At 36.8% G+C, this 27,061-nt stretch overlaps 1 protein-coding gene across 41 annotated transcripts in view; it reads right to left on the reverse strand.

Moving 5' to 3' along the window:
* The window catches only part of LOC117431445 (RNA binding protein fox-1 homolog 1), a 603,925-nt gene that overhangs the window by 3,305 nt on the left and 573,559 nt on the right, over window positions 1-27,061 (reverse strand). For 25 of the 41 annotated variants that reach the window (XM_058995819.1, XM_034052343.2, XM_034052338.2 and 22 more), the window contains 3 exons: window positions 17,772-17,904; window positions 16,048-16,087; window positions 12,094-12,158 (listed from right to left, as the gene is read on the reverse strand). In XM_058995819.1, coding sequence (XP_058851802.1) covers window positions 12,094-12,158; window positions 16,048-16,087; window positions 17,772-17,904 — 238 coding nt within the window. Of the gene's footprint in view, window positions 1-6,419; window positions 6,473-11,493; window positions 11,544-12,093; window positions 12,159-14,377; window positions 14,421-16,047; window positions 16,088-17,771; window positions 17,905-27,061 lie in introns of all 41 variants that reach the window. The other 16 variants (XM_058995815.1, XM_034052339.2, XM_058995827.1 and 13 more) reach the window with 8 other exon arrangements.

Consider the following 27,061-nt stretch of genomic DNA (forward strand, 5'->3'; position numbering starts at 1 on the left):
CTTGAAACAGTGAGTTTGCTAGATCAATTGCAAATCTTTAACAAACTCAGTGTTTCAGAGGGAAAGAAATTACCGGTGCACACCCCTTACTGGCCTTATTAGAGAAATTCCACCTTGCTCAGAGATGTCTATGTCCTGTAAAGAATGTATCTTCCTTTAGTAGACATAATAGAGCCAAAAGCAGGCAGTGATTCCAAAGGCTTAGGAGACAGGGAGATACAATTCTGCTCCAAGTACAAAAAAAAGTCATATCAGATAATGGCATCCAGTAATGCCTGTCTGAACTAGTCTTGCACAATATAAATGTGCATTTTAAACTGGATATCAAACGTTTCAGCTGATGGGTAGTAGCACCTTTTACTGTTTTTTTTTTTACACTGCAGAATTATAAAACGTAATAATAATCACCTTAAATATTAATGCTATGGGTCAATTGCATTTGATGAGATACATCATTACCGAACTGCAACAATAACACATCTGTTCTCAATTAAGCAGGACTATAAGAATGTACCCAGAAGAACCTGTAAAAGTACTGTACAGTTATAGCCAAAACTTTAGCATCACCCTATAGAATAAAGTCGAATGAAACCTGCTGAATAATGTCACGTTAACATATTAAATTACACAGTGCTTTGTAGTACCGACAAAAAAAAAAAAAAAAAAAAAAAAAGTGATATTTCGAAATCTAACATGAAATACTGTACTACTATTATGGCATTCCGGTAGACTTTTACAATATCACTTTATAGTTTCTTTGATTAAATTATGTTAACTAAAATATCTAAATGATGTTCATATAGGGGTTTTTTTATGTCTCAATCCTACAATTCTGTAATGCAAAACTTTTGTCCATAGCTGTATACTGTAAAATATTACTGTTTTGATCAGAATGGAACCTGCCGTTCAAAATACCTGGAAGTGCTATGATAAATAATCTATGGTCTCCTGGCGAGCCTAGATAGCTTTGAGCTTCTTAAGAAGGCGGTGTGATCCTAACTTATTGTTCCATTCTTTCCCTGCCAGAAACAGTAAAGAGAGTTTGTCACCTCTGATTATTACATCAACATGTCTTTAGCTGCTTATTAATGTCCAGGGGTGCAAATGAATACATTAGTTTGAAAACGAATGTGTTAACTAGGAATACCAATGGAAGATGAAGTCCGGCCCCATGCTGCTGTTTGAACTGATTGCTATTTGCTCACTGCAGGTTATTAACAGCTGCTTTTCAAATCAGAATGGTTACAAAAAGACCTTCACAAAGTAGGATTCCCAATACTAAGGCATGACCTCAACTGTCCTGTTGTATTTCATAATTCACTGACTCGCATCCTATACTTTGTTATGCTGTTTGCTTTTTGACCCCCGCCCCCACCCCTCAAAAGGGTTGTTAAATGTTTCATTCCTTGCTCTATAGTTTAGACAATGAACTCCTCAGACCTCTCTGCCAATGACTTCAAACTGCTGGAAGGAACTTGCTTTTAAAGCCACGGTCCAATAGGTACATATCCCTGGTACAATCTCGGCTAACATGGATTATGCATCGTTCTATAGCCTAATCAAAAGGGTTTCAGACTGTTTACAAATCATGAACTCATGAACTCGCCCCCAGCTCTACTTAATCTTGTCATGCTGTCACATTTCAACAGCCATGTGAAATGACCTAAAACTGCTAGCACAAGGTAGGCAAGCTGTCAAAGTGGGCTGTAAAAGCTGCTACTGTATTCTTTGGCTAAGAAAGAAGGTGGAAATCAAGGGATCCCACCAGGGAGGATCTGTGGCTAATCCACATGTTTACAGATCTTATTAAACCAATCCTGTGTTTTTTCTTTTTTTCTTTTTCAATCACCAGCAGAAGCAAAACAGTTACCGAAAAAAAGGTGAGATGCTCATAGAATATCCCTGCATGGATTCCTTTATGTGTTAAGACATAGAAAGTGGTCTGTTTAAAGATTTAGCATTTATAATCAATTTCTTTTGCTGGGACTGGAAATTGCAGCACTGAAGTGGACAGCATTGTTAAAACCCTTTTATCTCCACGAGGGGAACTTGAGGATCTGTGCTTTACTATTATAACTGAAGCGACCCACTTGTTAAGTAATATTATTGATATTTAACCAAAATTTAACATGTTTTAAATGGAGGCCACTATGGGATCAACCAAGGGCCATCTTAAATGCCTTTTTAATCATTCAAAAACTGCCGGAATAGCACGTCAAGGTGATTAAATGTACTGATCATCTCACAATGCTTAACACATCTAAAAGTCATTTGATTGAGAATGTCGACTGTCACCCTGGTTGTTGCTCAAAATGCCAGGCTAACCAAATTTAAATTAAAAGTGTCTCCGTGGTAGACAGTGTGCCTCTAAGCTTCTTTAAACCCCCGGCTATGAAACAAGAACAAATTACCCCTCACTGGTGCGTACTTCCTTAATAAGGGTAGAGATGGAAGTATTTGAATACATGTTTGTATAAGAGGTAGGTATTTTTTCCAATCTTCTGACAATTAAGTTGTCACTACAATTGAGGATGCACTTCTTTATTATGAGTAAGCTCTGAGGATTGTGAAATCTGTTAGATTCCAATTTCAGCACCTTCGGTATTACTAAAAACCCAATTGAAGAAAATGATTTGCAGACAAGAATACAAATTTTCACAAATGCTTTCACTTTTTTGGATGTCAGCCCAATCTGCAGTCCTAACTTTAGTCCTCCCTTGCCTCAGCATCTGAGACATACACTGACATTGTTCTAACAACTAAAATGCCTAATTTTAGAATATTTTCTTAATCTTATTTTTCGACTGGGTTTAACACTGTTACATAATTGCCCTGAAAAAGAAAAAAATGCTTATATTAGGGCATTACCTTTCAACTTTGGTCATAAAAAAAAAAAGATGGGTAATATGCCTCGTTAAAATTAGACAAGCTCAGATGATTGGGCTTGGAATCACCCTATTCTACTGTCACCAGAAGGGAATAAGTCACATGAAGAATGTCTAGCAGATCCTGTGGTCACCAAGTCAAGCAGACGAAATTTTACCTAATGTTTTCACCAGTGTTCGGAGGTCAGTAGTTTTTGTTGGTGTAGGTTTTCTGTATACACAATGTGTTTCCATTCTATTCTTAGTCTTGATCCACAAAATGTGACCTGTTATACCTCAGAAATCAAATAGAATATTGAGTACAGTATTACCTAAAATAAATCTGACTAAACAAGCAGAATTAAGACTGAAACAGCTTTCCTTATTGCTTCACATAACACTCTGTTATGTCATTTTTAATCTTCTGTACACACTGTCCTACAAAAAAAGCGATGCCCCTAATTATCTCGATTGTTCGTAACAGATGCCAGGTTTCTCATTCTGCATATTATAATGTATAGTTGATAAAGGAACCTGGGTTATCAGCATGTCTTGGCTTGACAGGGATTGCGCTGGTTTTTGGATAAGAGCCAATCAGAACTCGGAACACTGCATGTCATGATGTAATTTCCACATTTACTCTCTCGCTGTGATTAAGTAGTTAATCCACAGCAGATTAGGTAGAGGATTGCTAGTCACTGTACTGCCAGGTATATATATATATATTTTTTATATATTTGACTGCCCATTCCAATCTTCTTTATTTGACCTTTTGTTATCTCTGTTTACAAGGCCAGCTTTAATTAGTTTGGATTTAGTCTATACAGAGATCAGACTATGAATTTGTAAACACTGCTTTCACAAAGCTCGAACAGGTGACTTCAAGGTTACATATGGTGGAACATCTAACAAATATTGTTTTAAAATGCATTTGATTAAAAACAAATACTTCGGCAATACACATACAAACCAAATCAGTATCTTGTAGTTACCAAATATGTATCTATACGAAATCCAGTTTAGAACAGTGGGGGGCTTGTATGTGCAATTGGGTTGTAATACCTACAGTATAGAATATGCCATGAGTTCTAACACTGAAATGCAATTTAAAATTAGAAGTGCGTAATTGTCCAACTAAACTTATATCATTAAATGATCAGAATCGTGATAGATGCTGGATGTCTGGGTAGCTTAAAGTTGGTTAGTGCACATGTTTTAGGATCATCCACTTCCAGCAAAGTAATGGCAGTAAAGGTGTTTACAGATCTATAATATACAGGGTGGCTTTTGAGTTACTTCATCAGTACACGCATATGGCAAGGAAAAGTATTCGCTGTAGAGAATTGAAATTTGACAGGAAGCAACAGCAAGAGATGGTATGGCTGATGCTTTGCGTCAGTGTGTTTGTCATAATATAACTTTCACATTGACTGACTGGTACTGCAAATCATCTGTCCTTTTTTTTTTTGGAACAAACTTTGGATATTGTGTAATTAGCTGTCAATTCCTCTGATGTGACCCCATGCATTCTGGTTGTGTTGGTTCCTTTAGACACTTTTCAAGGCACTGACATGAGGGATGTCATCCCAAGGATACACTGTAGAAATAAATACTAGTAGTGGCTATGACAGTGTCCCCAACCATACGGATTTCTCTCTCTGCAGCGCACTCTTTTTTACCCTGGCACTTCCATGAACTGGTCAAGGGAATTTTGAATCATACTGCATATGGAGGCTTAAGTCTTATTACCTAGACCCCAGCTTCTGCTTCTAAGACAGGCTCAGAAACACATTACACTTTGACATCAATTCCAAAGAACCTAATCACCTGGTGGGATAATCGGATTGATTTAATTCACAATTTCAGTGGTCCAGCTAAAACCTCTATGCTGTGGAGCCATACGTATTCAAGTGAAAAATTACAATAGTTTTTAAAGGTAAGACTCGCTGCTCTTTTGAATAACAGCTTCAGAATCAATCAATTGTAATGTCTAGTGTTAATTTATTCCTCCATTAAAAGTTACATTTTAAAGCAATAGAGTCTGTCTCTTCTATATCGCAGATACTCAAAGATCCTATAAAATGAACAGTATATACAACATATAATTTTTTTCTTATCCAGCTATCCCAGAAATCACATTTTAAACAAAGCAATACAGGGGGCAGGAAAAATGTAAACACTTTTTTGGCTGTTACATTGAGAGTGGTGAACAATGGAATCCCACAGTTTACACATGTCCTTTATTGTATTTGCAGTGAGGCTTTCACTAAAGTCCAAGGTGTAATACAAAAACTGAATGTGGAAATGTCAGAACTTATTGGAGCACTTATGTGTTTATACTACAAATGTTGGATTTTTACAGAAACCCATGGATCAATTTATACCATGGATCACGATTGACAACAGAGTAAATAACAAATACTGTCTTATGGCTCTGAGTGTTGTATTAAGTACTTCAAGGGTCTAGAGTGCATGTAACCATACACAAAATAATTAAAATGAGTCTAGCAGTGAAACTATGATGCGTGTTGTACGTACTCAGCAAAAAAACATGTAGACAGTTTGAGAGGGGTTTTAGTGAATTTGAGTGCTTTTGTATTTACTCACATCTACAAGTATTCAAGTTTTCAAATTGTTTTACCTTTTCTTTTTCTTAGTTTGTAACACTGGTAAACCTTGACTTCATCCTGAGCCATTGGTCCACTGGCTATGGGCATGTGCCATAGCAATTGATCCAAGTGGAATGATTTAAGAAGCTTCCAAAACTGGTGTCCATCGGTGTTGTATTTTGAAAAATGTGTATGGTGAACTAATCCTTTTTACAAAATATAATAGGTTAGTATTTTGATCATAAGTCTTTGCAGCTTTGGTGAGACCTCAAAAGGGGTGAATTAAATAAAATATAAAAAACATGTATTTATAATGTATTTATGTTCAATTACTATAGTCAGACTTGGGGCTATGACAAGAGAGGTCTCAATGGTCTGAAGTAGCTATGTACTGTAAAGTAGTTTGCACATTTACCTTGAATCTAAAATATCTAATACAGAATGGATGAATGGATGCTTTCCTCGACTGACATTAAAACAATTGCACTGAAACCTTGGTTTAGGGCACTCGAGGGAGGTATTTCCATGCTTATCTCTAATGGTAAATGCAATGTGGTAGACAACAAGCACTACCAGTGCTTAAGATAAATTAAAGTTCTACCCTCAGAAGTGCATCTTGAATCTTGCCAAGTATCCTCCGAACAACTCAAAAAACTCTGAGAACGTAATTGAAATATTTTATAAAGGGAAGGCCAGATAACTTCTAAAAACGGGGCACTAGTCACTCACAACTTACAGGTGGAAGAAAATAATGGATGTGATAAATAATGCACTACCAAGCGGATCTTAATTCTCACCATGCATTCTCCAAATAGCTCTACTTTGAGAACATAAGTACATCATTTTTTAAGGGCGAGGGAGCTTTAGCGAAAACAAAAGAAGAAGGAAAGGATATGTAGGCTCCCTCATGGAGGCATCAGAAAAGTATCAGTGATTTTTGTTTTACCTGAAGAGGTGTTACAAGAAATTTCATCTGCTGCAACGAAGACGAATTGATTTCTGCAAGAGAAGATAAAATTCACAATGCCGCTTGCTGACTGGGCAATGTACTGTCTGCCCTCTGAGTGGATGTCTGAAGATGGGGATAGGGAAGGGTGCTGTCTGTAAATGGATGTAACTCACGAGCAAAAGAACTCAATAGATACAGCAACTCGCACGACAGGAGGCTACAAGGAGATATGGAGTAAAAAACATGCTAGGTTTTGTATGGAGGAGAAAATGGTAAAAAGAAAAGTTTATGAGCTATGTACATTTGTTGAAGCTCCTAGTTTCCTTTGTGATTTCTAATTTGTGTTTAATTTGAAAATTATAATGAAAAGTCTGAATTCTACATTTACGTCTACTGCACAGAACACAAAACTATTTATTGCAAACATGCATTTTACAGCGCAAAACTATTACAACAAAAATAAATTAAAAAAAGCTATGTGCACATCGATTCAAGCATCATAAGGAGTGCATGCTTATTACTTGAAATTTAAAAAGAAATTCCTAGGGATCCACTGATTTAGTGTGGACCCCCACTATTCATTTTCACAATCGACTCCACTTAACATTCCTTTTTTTTTTAATTTAGTAAAATCGCCAATTATTTTATTATTTTCTCCCAATTTGGCATATCCAATTATTTTTAGGCTCAGCTCACCGCTACCACTCCTGCGCTGACTCGGGAGCGAAAAAGATGAACACACGCTGTCCTCCGCGTGTGCCGTCAGCCAACCACTTTTTTTCACACTGCAGGACTCAACGTGCAGCCACCTCAGAGCTACAGCATCAGAGGACAACGCAGATCTGGGCAGCTTACAGGCAAGCCCACAGGCGCCCGGCCAGACTACAGGGGTCGCTGGTGCGCGGTGAGCCGAGGACACTCTGGCCGACCTAAGCACCCCACCCCCTCCCCCCTGGGCGTGGCTCTGCCAATTATGCGCCGCCCCCTGGGAGCTCTCGTCCACAGTCGGCAATAGCCTGGACTCGAACTGGCAAACGCCAGGCTATAGGGCTTCATCCTGCACTCCACTCGGAGTGCCTTTAACAAATGTGTCACTCAGGTGCACCTTTTAACATTCGTTTTTGTCTAATACGCATATAAATTTATTGCATGAAGCATGCTGTATATGTAATGCATACAACTTTTATAAGCAATACAACAATATCATTTGATTGGCTATTGAAGGTTTTGCAGACAGAGATATATAAATATAGATACATACTTTTATATTGTGATTAATATCTAATATAGAAAATAATAATTAAAAAAAAACAAAAAACAATGCGTAAAAGATGCACACCACTTCTACGGAACAGATATTGGTCGATACCTTTGTAGACAAAGAGTAGACAGGATACAATGTAAGGACCAAACAGGTAACCACAGTAATGATAAGCTGTGCACAAGGCTTAGCTTCATTAAACTGTTGTTGATTCACTTTTTTCAGCTGAAGTGGGTAGCACACATTGTTACTGTATACTACTAGTTTATACATACAAGTAAATAAAGTTAACCAACCAGCAATACTCAGAAGAGGCTACGGCCTGTGCACAGTAAATTATTGCCGATGTAACCCTCAGACCTGCTAGATCAAAACAGCCTGTCCTTTCTTGGATTGTTTCTGGGGCAGGATGTGCCTTAATGTAAATTTAGGGTTCTGTCTTAATCAACACTTTAGAATGCTTGTGAAACCCTGTTTGGGACCCAGCCTAGGGTTCTTGATCTTAATCATGCACTCAGATTTGGGGGCTGGGCCCATCCTGGATGATAGTGTAGGAGGGGAAAAATGGAAAATTAATGCAGATCCCTCTGTGCTGCTGGCAGTGGAAGATCAGCGTTGGATTTGGAGGGCTGGGGTGTGGGTGGAGGAAGGCATTAGCCATTGGGCCACCCATGGTTACCTCTTTCCCTATTTCAGCAGTGACTACAGTGAAACATCTAAAGTAGGGGATGGCCTTTTACAACATTCTCTTTGCTTTCTGTTATTTTATTTTTTTTGTAAATAAATAAACTGCTGCAGGCACCGTGCAGGAGACAGCATTAGTACTGTAAACAGTGAAAATACTGTAAGAAATAATGCAGTGTTCTGTAATGATGAAGGCACAATCTATTTTCAATTTTTACAGCTAAATACGCAAACATTACCATTGATAACATGTAGGGGAATCAGGAACAAAATATTATATGTAGTTGCACTCTTACAACAGTTGCAAAGCTTTTGATCCTATTGTGAGTAAGCTATACACAGCATTTATTTCAAAGAAATACCTTTTTTTATCTTCAGGCTCCTAAAAGCTGCCCCTCACCAACATGAATGGACTGTCAACAGCCAACAAAAACAAGCTCAACTATTCATCACTGCTGTCCACATGACATGCTGTTTTTACATAGTGATCATTAAATGGGGTTTAGGTCTTTGCAACTAGCTAGTTTGCAACCAAAGAGTAAGTATTAATCTGCTCTAAATTGCTGTGTCTGCATTATATGAATACAAAAAACCCCCAGCAGTTTATAAAGGGTTTCTATTTAAAGCGAGAAACTAGGGCTTTTGGCCACTAGAGGTTGAACAAAGTACCTGAGTTCTTACAAAGTAATGCAGTGAATGCATACATAGGAAACATCCATATCTCTCTTTTATTGCTTGTCTCTAACTCATGCTGACATCAGATCTCCAGCCTGACTTGTTTCTGACTTTGTCTGACCTTTGTAAAAAAAATGGCTTATTAAAATCAGGCTGTCATGTATGTGAATATAATGCTTTAAAATAGAATGCTACAACTGACAACAATCTATTGAATATTGTATTTGCTGCTGTCAAGTAAAAAAAAAAAACTACTAGCAGTTATATTTCCAACTGTGGTAAGGGATGTATGTTTCCAACAAATTTTAGGTAAGCTTTGGCAAAAAATGCATGTAGGAACATTTACTTCTAGTTTTGAAGCAATAACCATTGTCATAAACATTTAAGTTGTTTGAAACCAGATATTAATGAAATAGTTATTCAGTAGTTATTCCAAATCCATACGTTATTCCATTGTAGGCAAGTAACTCAAAACTCCTGTGCATAGCACAGATCCAACTGTAACATTTTCCCCAGACATGTTGTCAATGTGACTCACACTGTAGTACAACTGTAATTTCTGACAGCACCGTTGTTCTAACCAAGTTGATGGTTCATTTCAATAATGCACAAAAAAATGAACCTGCTTCTCAGCTGTCTTATATCATTAAAAGTAAATCACTGTGACCTACATTCACTGTATGTAAAAATGAAAGTGTGGCATACGTACATACAGACAGACGGACAGATTCCTCCATATATTCCCAGATTCTGAGACCCTCAATAACTTGTGATAAAGAATGTTGTAACCAAGTTTTATCACATTTGACCATTGGTTCTCAGATAGTGTCGTACAACTAAAAATCATGCACTTATTTTTTAAAATGTGCTTATACTAAATATGTTGTGTTTGGAGAATGTGCTTACTGCTGCCTATCCAATCTTCCTTGCTATGCAGCAACTGTCACTTGAATGGTCCCCAAAAAGTTACTGACTAAAATACGGATTAAGAATCTATGCTTTGTAGTGGAAAATGATACCTGATAGTAGAATGGCCCCCTCCATTAAGACGAAGCGAGCCCTTGTGATAAGTAAACCACAAATCGATTGTCCAATTGTGTATCTGTAACGTTTATCTGTCTTTTGACTCCTAAGGACGTTAAAGAAGTTACTTACCTGTTCCCTAACACTTGGACATGCTGACAACCCTAAAGACAGATCTCGATCTCAACACAAAACACTCCATGAGCAGATTGTTATCCCATGTAACCAAGTGCTTCCAGATGATTACTCTCATTGGGCTCTCTGAGGTTCCATTCTATGACTGCTCTGCCTGACTGACTGGCTCCACTATGGGTCATCAGGTAAAAATAATATGAAAAACACCCTCAAGACCCCCAGGGCTTTTCACTAAACTACAGTTCTAGGGTGCAGTTACCAGGTTGCCAATGCTGACTTTCTTATGGGATAACCAGAAATAATCAGAAACTAAAAAACACTTAAACAAAAATCATAACTACAAGGGTTGACTAACACCGCCATAATTCCTCAAAAACTTACATGCAAGATGTAACATGCAAGATTACAGCCAATGAAATCGAAGGATTTAATACAGTGTTGCATGCAAGAAGATTAAAAAAAAAAAGAAAAAAGAAAAAACCAAGCCAGTATTCAGGCTTTCTCATCTTGCATACAGAATAGTAGCAGCTTGCTTATTATCTTCCATGCTAGAGGAGAACCAATCAGCAGACGTATGGCCTTGCATGCAACACGGGAGCCAATCAACAGGCTTTCTAATCTTGCATGCAATACTGGAACCAATCATCATCTGCCTTTCTGATCTCCAAGTCAACATGACAACCAATCACCAGGCTTCTTCTCATGCATGATTTCACAATCTTTTTGCAGGTCTGCCATATCTGCTATAAAAATTACATTTTACAGTACAGCATTTGTACTGTATCTTCTGACAGATAAAATACTCTGCATCATTCTGACTATTTATATAATTCAATTAACAATGACTATTATTATAAAGTTCAGATTTAAAAATGAAACATTGCAAAGAACACTTACAGCCCCTATTTTGCTGCCCTTGTGAAATCAACCTTCCCCTTTGTGGTGCTTTACCATGTAAACACATGGGCAAAGGAAACTAAAACAATACAACACAAATAAATCGATATCATAAAGCAGACAACAACAAGCTTACAGGAAGAAAAAAAAACAACTACTACTTTTGCATTGGGACAGAGGCAAACCCAAGAGATGGTTTGTGGCTGGTTATCTGAACTGCTGCTTCCAGTTGTGCAGCCTGTACTGTATCTGTTAGAAAGCAAGATAGGAAGCCTGCTGGTTTGCTGTAGAAACTCCTAAGATTGGCTAGTTCATTGTCTTCCATGCAAGATTGTATCAAATCCTGAGATTTCATTGGCTGCAAACTTTCCTGCATGCAAGGCTTGTCTGACTTACAGCAGTGCTGGCCCCTCATACACAAGTGTATATGCGTGTTCGAACCACTCCTCCAAAGTGATGACATTGACACCATTTAAACAACACAAAAATGATTACAAGTTCAACTTAAAGTCTGCCCATATAGAAAACCTAATCTCATTTGTCATTGCAGTGAAATGTCAATGCATGTGTTGCGTTGCATTAGCCCCACCAGGACAATGGTAAGGGGAGGCAAATTCTGTATATAGAATGACACATTTTCCCTTTGGTATCTAATATGTGTATTAGTCAATTACAGTTGTTGTAGCATCTTAGTTTTGGTGTATTAGCCAGTTACAGCTGTTACAGCATTTGGTTGTATTCAACAGCCAATTAAATCATTAGAGGCCATTTACAAGGTGGAAATGGGCTTATAAAACCAGCCAGGTCTTCTGTGTTAGGCCAGCTGAAGACAGAACAGTAATGGCCACGGTCAAATGCATACACATAATGGAAACGTCTACTGTCAACAACTGTAATAACATTACAATCTGAGTTAACCATGTTTAACCAATGAAGTGTAACATGTTCCCCCGCACCATTGGTTTGTAAGGTGTGCCATGTAAAACGGTCCCTTACCTGTCACTGTAGGCAGCTGCAGTTGCAGTGGCAGGCTGAGCATACCGGTAGGCAGTGTAACCACCCTGGAAAAAGAAACACACACACAGTTGTTTCTAATGAGAGGGTATTTTTTTACAGTATGTTATGTTATTATTATTATTATCATCATCATCATGATGTTAGTTTTCAACATTTCTGTGCATGTGAATCTACCTGACATGAGCATGCATTATCATCCAGCTTCTGCATGCAGTGTCTTCCTATTAGATTTAGTATGTTCATATAGAGCGCAAAGGAGTATTTATGGGTGGGCATATGTGTGCATGTGTGTTTGTTTGTGTTCCCTATTAATGTGGATTACTTTATAACTGGATAAACAAAATCACAATTAATGAAGTGTCTTTCATGTCAAAGACACCTCGGATTAATAAAAAAAAATACATATATATAAATTTGGGGTTTATATAAATCACACCCTCAAGAGACACTGACACCACTATATGTATCTGAATACAGTGGTTTCTAACAACTGTATGGTGGGAAAGGGGGTGGGGTCGTCAAACCACAGAAATGTTGAAAACAAGAAATATAGTCAGTCTATGTCAGATTGCACGTGCATTTGTTTGATGTTAACAAAATTCATGATTAATTATGTAAAACAGCCATTATAGAAGAAATTGGGTTTTCTTAAAATGCTAATTGTATCGTATGTAACAGTAACAGCAGCTGTTCAATTAAGCAAAACGTACACTGGAAAGGAATCGTGTGCAGTGATGCATTGATTATCAAACTGTGAAAACAGCAGAGTCTCATGTTCAATGGACCACAGTGTTATATCAACCATTTCCAAAAAAAATCTCAGCATGCCAATTAACAAACAGACCCCGGTCTCCACAGATAACTCAAAACACTAGCTACATTCCAATTAGAACTGGCCACCCCATCATCCTTTGGGGCGATTGCCCGCTTTGTGTTGCAAGCTCAGTGAAACAAAACAAAAACAACCACAAAAAAACAGCCCCCTTGATCACTCTATCAGCCAAAATGATCTCTGTTCTTTATGATTTAGTCACCATTCACCACAAGCTGTTGTTTGAGAAAGGTACCCCTTGGCATCTGCATGTTTTCATTGCAGCTTCAATAGCATGGTTAATAAACTGTAGCTGCCTGGATCTGTCAGTATATTCTACAGGCTAAGGCCACATGTCGCAATGCTCTACAACACTTCTACAAAAGGCATTTTTAGTAAGACTAAGATGGTTGATGTTAAATACAGTCAAATGTCTCCTGCAGAGTTATATACAGCAATTGTCAAATGTGTCTATGCTTTTCTGGGTGTTACTTGAAGATAAGACAAAAGACAGTTTGATGATCTTTACTGAGCTAACTAATAATACTAATATTTATGGTCTTGTAAAACCTAACAGGCAGATTTGTGGGAGACATCATTAACTATGCTAATCATTTTGAGATTCTAGTGAAATATTTAAAAGATGTTCGTGAGTATTGGCTTGCATATAGGGTGCCCATTGTCTGTGGCGTTCTTGTAGTCACTGTTAAGTAGCTTTTAAAAGTGTTCTGGAATTTAAACTACTGAAACATCCACAAGAGACTTGTTAATCTCTAGTATAGTGCAATCCTACAACAGAACGTCCATGTGTGCTCTGCAGATCTGGACAAATGACTAATCGGCTGCCAATATAAACAAAAAGCAGAGCAAGTTCTTGTTCTCCTGTGTATGTTGCCTCTTTTAATTGGCACATGAGGATATTGTATCTTTGCTCCCCAGTGACACCTGCTGGGAGAAGCAGAGCTGACATGTCTGCCAGTGCCTTTCTCTATGTTCACTAGCAGCAGCAGGCAAGCACTAATCCCATTGTTGAGTAAAGTGTACCTTCCCTGCTCCATCACTGTGTTGTACAACATCAGGGGGCTTTGCTGCATCTCCAGTTCAGGTACAACAAGGCTGATCAAATTCTCAGTAAATGATTAAAGATGGAGACAATGATACTTAAAAGTGTTGCAGAGTATTACTGTATAATGTTGTGTTGTTGTTTTTAATATACGCAGTAGTGTGCATGTGTAGGTTAAAATATTTGTATATGTTTGCGTGATCTTGTCCCCCACTTTTCTTCCCTTTTAAAGATTTCTGATTGATGCCAAACTGCAGATGTCTAGGGGTTATTTTCAGAGCCAGCCCTTGATCATATTAAACAACCCCTCTACAATGTATCAGTTAGTATGATTTCACAGCAATCCACATTCATTGTGATGAGTTCTTTATTGATTCAATTCTCCATACCTGCAGTAACTTATTGCCATACACAGGCTCTTGATAAACTACTCTATAATGAAACAGAAATATTGTGTTGAATGCAACAATAAATATACCATGCACCCACAATGCCATTCCAAAACAAGTTTGCTTAACATGTATGTTCTGGTGGATTTTACAGAACTGGGCACTGTTGGTTTGGAAACAGTAGCCATGAAAAACAGTTAGGAAAGAATGCTTTTGCTAAGCACAGGTATTGACACAATTAACAAATACATATTGCAATTAGGGTCTGCTGTTTCAACAGATGCCTCAGATTGTACTGTTAAAATGTATTTATGTATTGATCGATTGATTTGGATAGGACTGTGTAAATATTACTTACTGCGTTTCCACCATCAACACTGATCAACTGCAGCTGGAACCAGTGGCAGCCCCAGTCTCTCACAGCAAAGGAAGTTTTCGTTCATGTACAGCTATGTATATACTGATTGATAAAACTCTATATGAGTTCTACCCTGCGAGAACAATTCTTTTCATTTTTCTTTCTGTCATTTCTGAATTCCTTTTTTCCTCATCAAAAATGTGCAACATTTCACTGAGCGGTCTCCAAAGAATGATTTGTAACACATATAAGTTCTGTAATGCTTTCTAATATTTTCTAATGAATATTTAATGTTCACATCAATTTGACAATCAATCTAACTCTCAGTGGTGCAGTGCTCATGGCAGACGAAGAAAGGGAACATTAGTTAAACGTATCGAGGAGTATTTTTAGTTGCGTTTTATTGTTTTACACATTTTGCTTTTTTTATGTAGATAATCTAGTACTCTGGAAGCATTGTGCATGAGATCATGTAAATGACTTGTACTTTTAATAGAACAAAAGCCTTTCATTGCTGTGCTGCCTTTTCTTCTTATTGGCAGGTTTTGACATTGGAAGGCAGCACTCTTTACTGACACTATCAAACCACCTAGAGACCAACCCATAATTGTGCCTTATTCAGGCTTCTACACAGCAGCTTACCAGTATACCTTTAAAAGGTTCTCAGCTGCAGACTGTTCTAGTGTATTTGGTGAGGGAAAAGCACTGTGTCTACTGCAGCAGTAAATTACTCCAAAGTCATTGTTATAATAGTAAAATGGGGCCTGAGGCATTGTTCTGATTGAAATAATTTGTTACTGGACTCAAGAAAGCCAAAATGGTGCCCTATAGCTTTTGCCCTTCAGAAAGGACTGCCAATAGTGAAAGGCACGGTGCAAACGTCTGTAAATGTTCTAAAGCGCCTCTGCAAACCTAGGTCACAGGACCATTAACTTTTGACCTTGGCCATCTAGATCAAAATTCAACCCTAACATTGATGTATTGGGTTATCTTAATATACTATTTATTGCTATTAACAAGGATTGATGTTTTTTTTTTCTACAATACCCTTTTCAATTAAAACTTTTGACCCCCGCAAACACACATTTGAATCCATTAACAATCATTCAGCACTGAAAGCATTATATTATTTCTGTTGGGCAATGATAGATGTAGTAAAGCGAAAGGTCTTTCATTATGAGAGATCTTCCTCTGGATTCTTTTTGACAGGCCAGGAACAGTAAATAGACAAAACCACACCAATGCAGCAAACTTGTAAGAGGAACGGCTGGGGTAATGTTCAAGTACAGCATGCACGTCGACGAATACTTACATAAATGTCTGCACCATAAAATCCATCCTGGTATACAACACTGGAAAGATGCACACACAAAGAAAAACATCCATATTAGTGCATATCCACATGCAAGCACCACCAACCCCTGCGTGAATGAGGTTAGTCTAGTTAAAACAAAAACAAACTAATACATAGACAGAAAAACAAGCACTTTTAAATCTGGGTAAGGAGGCTGGGATTTAAAAATGTATGAATGGGCCATAATGTGTAAATCACATTCATAGTACAGTATGTAAATTACAAGGGTTTGAGGGTCATACAGCTCATCATTTTTGTGTAAGTAAATGTGTATTCTTTGCAGTGAACCCAGTACAGTAGCTAAGCAAACAGGCTGTTTCTGCATGTTCCCGTTTGAATGCCTAGAGGAGTCAATATAAAAAAATAAAATAAATCAGGCATATTCAATCTTCACAGGCAGCAAATATGGATGATTTTAATTTGGATGAATGGCTGTGCTGATTATATAAAGAGGGTCTGGTCAGTAAGCTGTTCGGAATTCTTTTGCAACTAAAACAAAACAAACAATAATAATTTTGTGTGATTTTCATTAGGCTTATATTTATGTGAAATGGAATCAATTAGTTAAAAAAGATCTCTAAGCATTCATCATTATGTGATGAATCATAAGTATCTCTGGTGTCCAACAACCCCCAGTTCATTGATGTATGTACATATTCATCTCAAAACCAAGTGTGAAGAAACACATCATCTCAGTGCCCTGATGACTAGCAACTCTTGTTTTGAATTGTAATAAACATAGAAATTCTTCAAAAATGTCTAACGATGTGATATCAGTGCCTAAAAAGGCTCAAAGGAGGCATGCAAATGTTATGACTATTACTGATAACTAAATAATAAAGATCTTGACTGACTGCCGTTGCTTTCTGACATGACAATCTTTATATGTTGTAGTATTAGTTATGTTTTGTGTCTCACGAAATAAGGATCACACAATGTGTCATTACTGATTCGCCTAGATGCTTCACTTAAAATGGCTCTTTAGTTACAAAAGTGCCTGCCAAGTTATTTTGCTTTGCAGCTCATACCCTTTTGCATATCTTCATATTGGATCTTAATTTCATCAGATAAATATGAATTAAAATGTAACATTCTTACTTATTTTACATTTCCTTTTCCAACAGTCTATATGCTGTTTCAACACCATTTCTGCTTCGGTGCTTGTTTATCTGAACTATAATACAATCCAACTTAACATGTTCCTCACTAGTAATATTTTACAACGGTGATGAATAACACCAACAAAATAGTACATGTTTTGGGGATTGAAAAAATGGATGGGTTTGAAAAATTAAATGACATGTCTGGAATTAGGTAACTCTGTCCAGCCTCCTAAAACACCAGATGTGTGCAATTTACTAAAATAAAAAAAACTATATATATATATAAAAAACATCTTCAACTGTAAATGGTTTATTTTTCTATTGCATTCAGTCTCTCTGAGAATTACCATAACAACATGTGCCATATAAAATGCTTAAAGCTACCAACAATGACAGTACAAATTACAGTCATTTTTCATTACTCTGTGCAAGGTGCAGCTCTTCAGGCATTTGGATTGGTTGCATGCTGTGTTGGTTTCCGTGGCAAAGCAAGACCAGCATGCACTGCACTGCACCCACAAAAGCATTTAGTCAGTGGTACTGTGTGTTAATAGGTGAGTTCGCTGGTGTGTTACTCACCCTCCGTAGGCTGGGATGGGGGGAGGAGGCGCAGCTGCGCGAAAGGTGTTGTAGACTGTGCGCCCCCGGCCTCTAAGGTGTGCTCCTCTGTAGGCAGCGGCTGCAGTTGCAGCCGGGTATGGGAAGCCTGGTACTGTGAGAAACAGACGGAGAAAGAGAAATTAGTTTCCCCTCTTGTAATACCATTTTAAACAGATGTAATAGAAGGGAGTGTCCCATACAGTTCTTTACAGATTTATGAATCCTGTGTTGAAAGATGCACACTAGGTGTTGTATATATGTCAAAAACAGCATTGGGGGAAAACATTACTATTTTTTTTTTTTTTTAACATTTATTTATTTAGTAATTTTTTTACCAGGATGTTCTTGTGAGACACGTAGCTTAAAACACACATGGAACTGTATTCACAGACTGGATACAAACTTGACACTAATTAAAACATTTTGAAAACCCTCTCACTTTCTTAGTAGAAACCCATTGTAAACACAGGGCTCTTCTTGTAAACTATACATTATTGAAATGTTCTTTAAACTGCTTTTGTATGGTAGTCTTGAGAAATCCTCACACTATCCTGAACAGAAACGATCTTGCTTGTTTAGTTTAAGCATCTTGTCTACCAAAGTTTCCCAGAAGAACTCTTCATTTAAATAGATTATTTAAACTATTTTATTGTGAAAAAATCTGTAAAAAAAAAACCCTCGTAAGAATGTAATGACGAGCCGAATATCACTTAGAAAATCTTAATGGGGTGATGACCAGTGGTACTTGCACTTAAAAAGCTTAATTCACAAATGGAGGGAGGGGTGGGTTTAGTTTTATACTTCAATTACATCAATGAGCATGTCATCAGTTTAAATATTAAATTCTAATAGAAACACTGAATCGTTAATGGGGTTGATGAAAAATTGAAGATTTGGAGAAATGGCACACCGCCCAGTGTAGATGAAGACAGTAATTAATCTGTCCCATCTATTGTCACCTTGCTGTTGAGCCTTACAGACTCTACAAGCCCCTTTCAGCAAAAATAGGACTGCAGCAGGGTTTTCAAAGTAATTCTGTCTGAGATACTGAGTTACAGCCTTCAAGCTGCACTGCACAGTATCTACATAGAAACAGACACACTTTTTATTAATTCATTTTGCTTCCACAGTATATAAATAGTGATTGGAGCCAGGCATTATAATAACACTTTGAAAATAAACATAACAGGTAAATGTATAAAAAAAAGAATTAAGTTCTGAATATGAGAATAACAACCCCAATATTGAATTACTTCAATGATGCCTGCGTTGTACAGTCAAAGTGTACAGAAACTGTAAATTGCACAGCATCAATCCCACAGGTATACAGTGATACTGCTGTATTTTATCATACACTGTAGATCCAACAAAATTACAGTAAACTGTATAGGGTAATAGCTTTTTTCTTTCAATGTCCAGTGACCTGTGCAATACATCTACAGATATATAATATATAATAAATACATACATAATAAAAAGAACTCAGGAGAAAAACTCATATTTATTAAAACAAATCTGCAGCCTGTATGAGTATGCATATACTAATTGTTATATGCACACTGAAAAATAATTGCATATATCCTTATTGTAAAATCATATAATACAACAAACAGGATGCGTGTAAGGTCATGTAAATAATTTCACAGAATTTTTTAATTTTTTTAAGAAATATTTAAATGATTACACTTTTGAAAGATCAATAATAAGGAAATGAAAATGTGTTGTACATGAATATTTAAAGGATAAACCGTTTGGATTATGATATTTCATTTCAAATCGCAAATGCTGCTTGCTGCATTCAGCCCCCCGATGAACAATGGAAATGGACGGCGGGAAAGTGTGCGAGGGTAATTAACAAGAGTGTAAAACGTTTCGTGCTGTGGGATAGATTAAAGAAGAACAGATGCGGAACCCAACAGGAGGTGGATTCTGCATTGAAGCCATAAAAGTATACAACTGCTTTATAGGGCAATTATTTTGCTCGTTTGTTTTCTGTTTACAATTTTGCGGGAGAGGGCCCATATGTCTAGGGAAAGGTGTGTCATCAAAATCAATAGATGTGGGACCCCCCTTCTCTTGGCAGTGTGCATCCCCCTCTTTAAAACCAGAGACCCTTTAAAATCTTTTTTTTTAATTTATTTATATATATATATTTATTTTTTGTCCAGGAAGCATTTAGGGCTGTAGCTAACTTAAACAGATTGTGACTAATTTAATGGGCTTGACTCCTGTTTGAAAATAAAGGGCTGTAGGCTAGCCAATAATTGGTTATGTGGCTTGGATGCAACCTTTTTTTGTACATTAGGGCCAGAACTGGACAACGCTAGCACAAGCGAACTGAAAAAGCAGCTAGGAAGTATTGTTAGAGCATATAGTATGCATATAGTATGCCTCCTTATAAAGTGGCACGCTAATTTTCAACAGTGCAAATTATAATGCTGTAAAAGAACAAACGCAAGGTAAATGATATAGGTGAATGCAATATTCAAGAAAAGAACAAAGGGCCTCTCATTGCTGCTATTCGTTTACTCCGACCATATTGGTTTGTCCTAGCAAGCATTTATTAAAATGATTTGACACTACCTCATTATCCTTCAGCCTTGTCATGCTACCTTTGGGAAACAAGCATTTTGTGTTTTATGATCAAAATACGGTCTGTGTTACAATACTTTTTTATTATGGGGTTAATACAGCTGAAACAAATCAAATGATAGACACAGGTTCGGACCAAAGCCAAAGCCTCTTTTCGACTTCAGGCTGAGGTGTTTGTTGTGTGTTTGTTCCAACATACATTGTCCATGCATGTCTTACTGGCTATTGGGACTTTGAAATTATAGTTTCCTATTATATCTTTTTTTAAAAACATACAATAACCAATAACCAATAGAATGGTCACATTTGAGGGACTTATGGAGTCACCACAGTAATAAGGGTGTCAAAGTAACAGTGGACAGCCAAGATTTGATTATTAGTTTTGTAGTTGGAAGGCTGTTTGCCCTTTTTTTTGATTTTTTGAACATCCTAATATATAATTGGTTTTGGCATTCATTGCTCCAAGGAAGGCTGATAATGTAGCGTTGCTAAGCTTTTTCTTATTGTGAGAATGTAACCCTTTTAATTTACATGCAGCGCCACCATGGAAAAGAAAATAGAGGAAAAAAAAACCTGTGAAGTCATATATTTTAGATTCTACCTCTTCATCATCTGATGCTTTATCATCCACAAGCGCTTCATCACACACTAAACACACATTTGAAATGCATAAAAAAAAAACAAACTTGTAATTAATGTACACATTTAATCACCTCTCTACACATGTACGGGTAATTTTTCATTGTTCATTTCCACTATGTAATCTCCTACACTGGCATTACAGCAACGCAACCGCCAATAAATCTGCTCTTGTTTGTTCTTTTTAATATTCATCTTTTCAAGCTACAGCTGTTTGTTGCCGTTTTCTATTACAACAGGCAAAAGACTCGATAAAAATATTATGAAAGGCAGCCCATGTTTCTGGCACAATTTTTTTTATTTTTTTTTGAAAGACAATAAATGAGTCTGGGATTGTCTTCAACAAGCTGTGTGTTGGGTAATTTGTGATTAATTACCTTTCCCGCAAAATGACATGGCAGAAAGAAACTGACATAGCCCTGATTAATTAACTTTTTATGTGAGGTAGTTACTTGCAAAACAGAACGTGCAGTAATTGAATCCCTTTGCTCATCGGATACTTTTTTTATGGTGAATAAGATGATTGTCTTGAAGTGTTGATGCAAGTTTATTAGAGCATTTATTTACTGTATGTATTTATTTTTTAATCTTTCAATTGATTTGAAGCTATATAATTCCAATGCGCACAATGTACTACATTTTAAAGATTTGTCAGTGCAGGTTGTTTGCTATTTTAAGTTTTAAAGCAAACACCTTAAGAAAATTGTACAATATTTAAACTGTAGTGCCCCCATACAGTTTAGCCAAACACTAAAATCATAAACAAATCTTAATAAAATACAAAATGTGCATAGAGAATAGCCACATTGACCCGTTTATTTTTTCATTAGTGCTAGACTGATTAATGCTTTCGGATTTCTTATTACCCACACAGGAGGAAACAAAAACATATTTTTAAACTGTGCTAAAGGTCTCTTTAAACCAAAGAAGCTGCCCATTCTCCCACATGTTTGAGCAGCTGAAGAAAAAAAAGAGTAAAAAAAATAAAATAAAAAAAAATTAATAATAATAATAAAAGTGTTTCATGCCGACAGAACTGTGCTATCTGTACCACCCAGGGACTTGCTTAGAACAGCTGCCTTTCCACCTTTCAGAAACATCTCATCGAGGGCTTGTTGTTACTCATAGGCTATGGTCCCACGGCAGTGTAGTTTATCGTTTTAATATCTGTCTGGCACAAAAGCATGGGCCGTCTCCGGTGAATCATTGTCTGTCATAGACGAATTTCTCTGAAAATAATATCTGAAGAAATAAAAATAACTGATGTTTGGGGGATTTAAAAACCTGCAATATCTTCTGTTGAGGGGTATTAAGCGCTAGTGGGAACATGAAGAATTTCACCTGACACTGCTGCTACATTAAGCCCACAGCTGCAGAATACGATGGGCATGGAGTTCGGAAAGAGGTAGGGAAACTAATAACAGGTGTTATTATTCATGTTCAATGGATCACCTAGTGTAGGTGTGGCCAAAGTCAGGCCCTTCCACTCCTAATCTTTGTTCCAACCCAGTTCTAAATAGTTTTAAGTGAACCAATTAAACCTGAAGTAGTTAATTTTCTCAATTTACTTGTTATCGATCACAGCAAATACTACATTCAAAGATTCATTTTCATATTGTTTAGTTTTGGCCATTACTCATATTCTGAACAGTCAGCCTCCTAACACGTGGTTATGATTAGGTAAAATATGAGGCGATATTTATAGATGTGGGGTTAGATAAAATTGTGGCAAGGAGAAACATGCTTTTAAATATTTTAATGACATATATATGAAAGGACATAGCAAGCTTAACCTACAGGGATCTTATTCGCCAGATAATAGATCTCAATACTCTTTCAATCACGGACAAACACTGTTTCTTGTATTGTGGTTAGTTGCTGACTGCAATTGACTGCAATCCTGCACTTTGTACTCGGCTCCCAGTTTCTCATGTTATGTTTCCATCTGGCCCTGGGGTTGATTTGAAACAGACCTCTTGAATTCCATCGGAAGCGGATCTGCATCAAATCGTTTTCGATTTGGACTCTTATCAGTCCCAGTTAGGGTTGTGGGCTTGCTCTCCAACTCTAACTTGCACTGATGGTTAAAGTTACCTAATGAGTTTTCATGGTGCAGATGGAAATGTGACTTGTGTTTACTGTCCAATTCTTTTGAATTTGGTTTATTTTTTCTGACTTTACACCATTGCCTTTGAATTCTGTTTTAACTTTTTAAATGAACATACACTTTTTCCCTAGCTAATTAATAACACTCGGGCTAGTGTGAAATTCTTTAGAAGGATTAATAACTACTGATCTGGAACCTCATTTAAACCATTAGTTTAATTAAAGACGCTGATGGAAATTTTATCAGAAAATTATGCATTGAAGGAAAAATATGGGGATGATTAATAAGCATATCAACCAACTTAATCCTGCATTAGCAATGGTTGCTGGTCTTTATTGCAGATCAGTGCATCATATTTCATTTTGCAGACTGTGCTTGGGTTTTGTCACAGCCAGAACCATTGAAAATAATGGGCTTGTTCACACTTGTTCATTCTGCTTTTTTTTTATGACAAGGAAGTGAAATAACTTGGTCATTTTAAAATGTCAATGTAAACAATAATCTTGTTATCCAAGTATTTTGCCTCTAGGGCTTTCAACAATATAGCAATTAAGTGCTACGGACATTTTTTTTTTTTTAAGGACGATTTTTAAGTGTTGACAGTAAGATGAGGATGAATACATTTCATATTCGCCTTAGTGAATGTGTTCAGGTTGTCATCCATGGAAAGGAAAAAAAAAGCACATTTTTCTCACACTGAAAATGGTTCCTTTATTTATAAGCTTTTATAAAGTTCTGTTTATAGAAAAATCCTTCCAGTCTCTGCTTTATTGGTGTGGTATTTTGTCTGTTTTAAAGGGTGGTGTTCATTAACAAACTTCCTTACATATGCTGTATTCCCATGACAGCACATTGAACACCCCCCACCCCTCCCAAAAAAAAAAAAAAAAAAAAAAAAAAAAAAAAACACGATGCAAGATAATTATTTTGAAACAAATATCTTAAACAGTGGTCCATAGATACAATCTTTATTTTTAATTGTTGGGAAATAAAAATCACAGGCTGCGTTTGAAGTTTGTATAACAAGCTCCGGTGTAGCTTTAATGAGGGCCTCAGTAGCTACTTTAAACCGCCTAGATGCATCCTCCAACTACACGATGACCAATCATTGCAAGCAAGCTTTCCAAAACAAGCTCCTTTGGGAAACGAAGCGTAACACAATGTATGGAATCCCTCTGGGAAGTTTCTTTTTGTTTTCACGGAACTACTGATATTATAATAATAATAATAATAATAATATTAATAATACATGCAGGTTACTCCAGTTGTGAATACTTAGCGTTATTGTATTGAGACTTCAGCTGTTTCCTAGCTCAATGACAATAGCTTATTTTATCACCTTACTGTGCAACTTAAGACAATGTCTAGCTCTACCTCCCAGGGGGAACATACAATAGCAATACAAAGCAATGTCAAAAATAAACTGCTTGCTGCCAAGACACCTTTCTTCCATGCCTGAAATCTGTGGCACTAATCCCATGCACATCTGGCAACACTGCGATCTAAACTTACATTTACTGACACAGATGGCAAAGTTGTAGTTGTGGGAGTTGAGCCACTCTTGCATATTAGTATCCTGTACAGATATCAGATAGCTGACATTCAGGGATTTAAAGACTAACAGTGATACTCCAGTTAATCCAAATACCTAATCATAACCCATTGCCCTGCGCCAGCCTATAAGTGCTATACCTAGTCTACTGGCTTAATGTAATTCTATTTAAAACACACAAGTTCCCCATTCACTGCATAATGTAAAAGTTAAACTGTGCATACAAGAAAATAACAATTTAACCTGGATCAGTCCTCTTGTTGAAGAAGAAGCTGTTAAATAATTAAGCTCGGAAAAGAGAGAAAGAGAGCCCGTGGCATTATGTGCTGAACGATCCTTGTTTTGTTTCCTCATGCTACTCATTTTAATGAAAAACTCATTAGAACGTTACACCAGGCGATTTGTGATAATCAATTCCAGGCAATTCTTTCTGTGTAAACATCTTTTACAGATGCTGAATTTTGTTTCATTTTCACTTATTAATTTTTTATAAAGGAAAGGCTTTGGCTTTAATTGGTCGTAACAGTTGCGGGAGAAGAATTTTTTTATTTAATGCATTATTTTTTTAAAAACATATTAAATGACATGAAGGTTGTCACTCTGAAATCATTCCTATAGCCTGCCTTCTAATGATCACCTTGCTTTATCTAAGAAATATTATCTTCACACAGTACCGCTTGCACATTCTTTAATTGCTGCAAGTTTTTTTCTTTTTTTTTTTTTTTTACTAAAATCGTTTTGAAATTAAAGCTTTAAATTAAGTTAAAAGATGCATTTAAAGGCGTTTAGTCATGAAAGATATTGAAGAAGCAGAGTTAGGAGGATCCTGGTGATTCTGAACAAGGGGTTCCTATAACTTAATCTTATGCAGGGTTGCTTATCAGAATTGAGCAGTCAGCTAAAAATAACTGGGGCTGAAGCGAGGTCTTCTTATAGCACATTGTCTAGAAACTCTCAAAAACATGATTTCATTCGCATGTCATGTCTCATTATTGTTTTCTTGGTTCTAAACTCAATTCCTTTCATTCCTATTCTTTGTAAAAAATTCACTGTTATTTCTGGGTAACCATAATTTTTGAACTGTATTTCTTGCTTATCACATTTGATTGAAGTCTCCTACATATTTTGCCATTACGTAGATAACGCATACCTTACTACCAGATAGTAGTCTCCAACTTGGGCAAGAAAAAGGGAATACTCAAGCTGGCTGGATTAAAGTATTGTTCCATTCACTTAAAGACACATAATCAATGAGGATTTAAAACTGGCACCCTGTTGTTACAGTGCCTGAATGTATTACTGTGGCTCAACTGTAGTCTTTAAAACTCTAGTTATATAGATCAAAGTGTCAGCGTCACACAATCATGTTTAATTTCACACTGAAATATCCTTCGTTTGTGACACCCACTATATACCACGCCGTAGTTTACCCTCCTGTTCACTTTACTTCTTAGAAACCAATTCGAGCTGCAGGATTCATCCTTCCTCAGAGGCCATGTGTCATAGCGTTTGCTAATAAAATTATTTCGTACTTGTAATTATATAAAACGATAACTGCTACATTTTTTGTTTTTAAAATAAACTTCCCAGTAAAGCACACAATCCTTCAAACACAAAATAACATACTGTAATACCCTTTTTTTTTGCTTTGAGCATATAAATGATTATGTTCAAAACTAAGTAATACAGGTATGTCGAAAGGATGAAAAATGTAATGCATGTAAACAAAAATCTGTAACAAAAGGAAAAAATAAAATAAAACCATGCTCTGCTTGGATGGCTTCTCAGTATTGACTGTAATAGCCTTGCTTCAAGTTGTCAAGACATAACTGTGTTTCAGATTTGCATTGCATTAAGGGTTCTTTCTCTTTCTGACTATTGATTCTGTCTCTTGCTGGTAATTTTACAATCCAGAGGGTGCTCCACATTCGGAGAAGTGACTTATGTAAATTCGAGTGGTGCATCACATGAATCTTGTTAAGCTTTACAGGGTAATAGCCCACTGACGGAATATTTAATCACAGGAATGAGCTGGCAGACATGATGTACAGTGAGGTTCAGCCTTACGCTGTGTGTCTTCACCAGCAATTGAGAACTGGTGAATTTGCCATTCATCAGGGCCATCCTGACAGCTTTGTATAACCTTCTTTTTTTTATTATTTTTTTTTACTTATTTATTAGGATTAAAGTCGCCTTAAATCAACAGTTTCTCCTCAGATACCTCATCTTTTAATCCTCAAGTGGCAAAATTCCATCATGTGGACAGCTGAGGGAAAGGGACATTTGAGCTCAGACAATTGGAATAATTGGGCTGGGCTTTGGAATGTCAAAACTGTGTTGAGAACCCATTAAGTCCTGTTACTGTCTCTGTCCACAAAT

Source organism: Acipenser ruthenus, chromosome 22, assembly GCF_902713425.1.
Source record: "Acipenser ruthenus chromosome 22, fAciRut3.2 maternal haplotype, whole genome shotgun sequence".
Lineage (NCBI taxonomy): Eukaryota > Metazoa > Chordata > Actinopteri > Acipenseriformes > Acipenseridae > Acipenser > Acipenser ruthenus.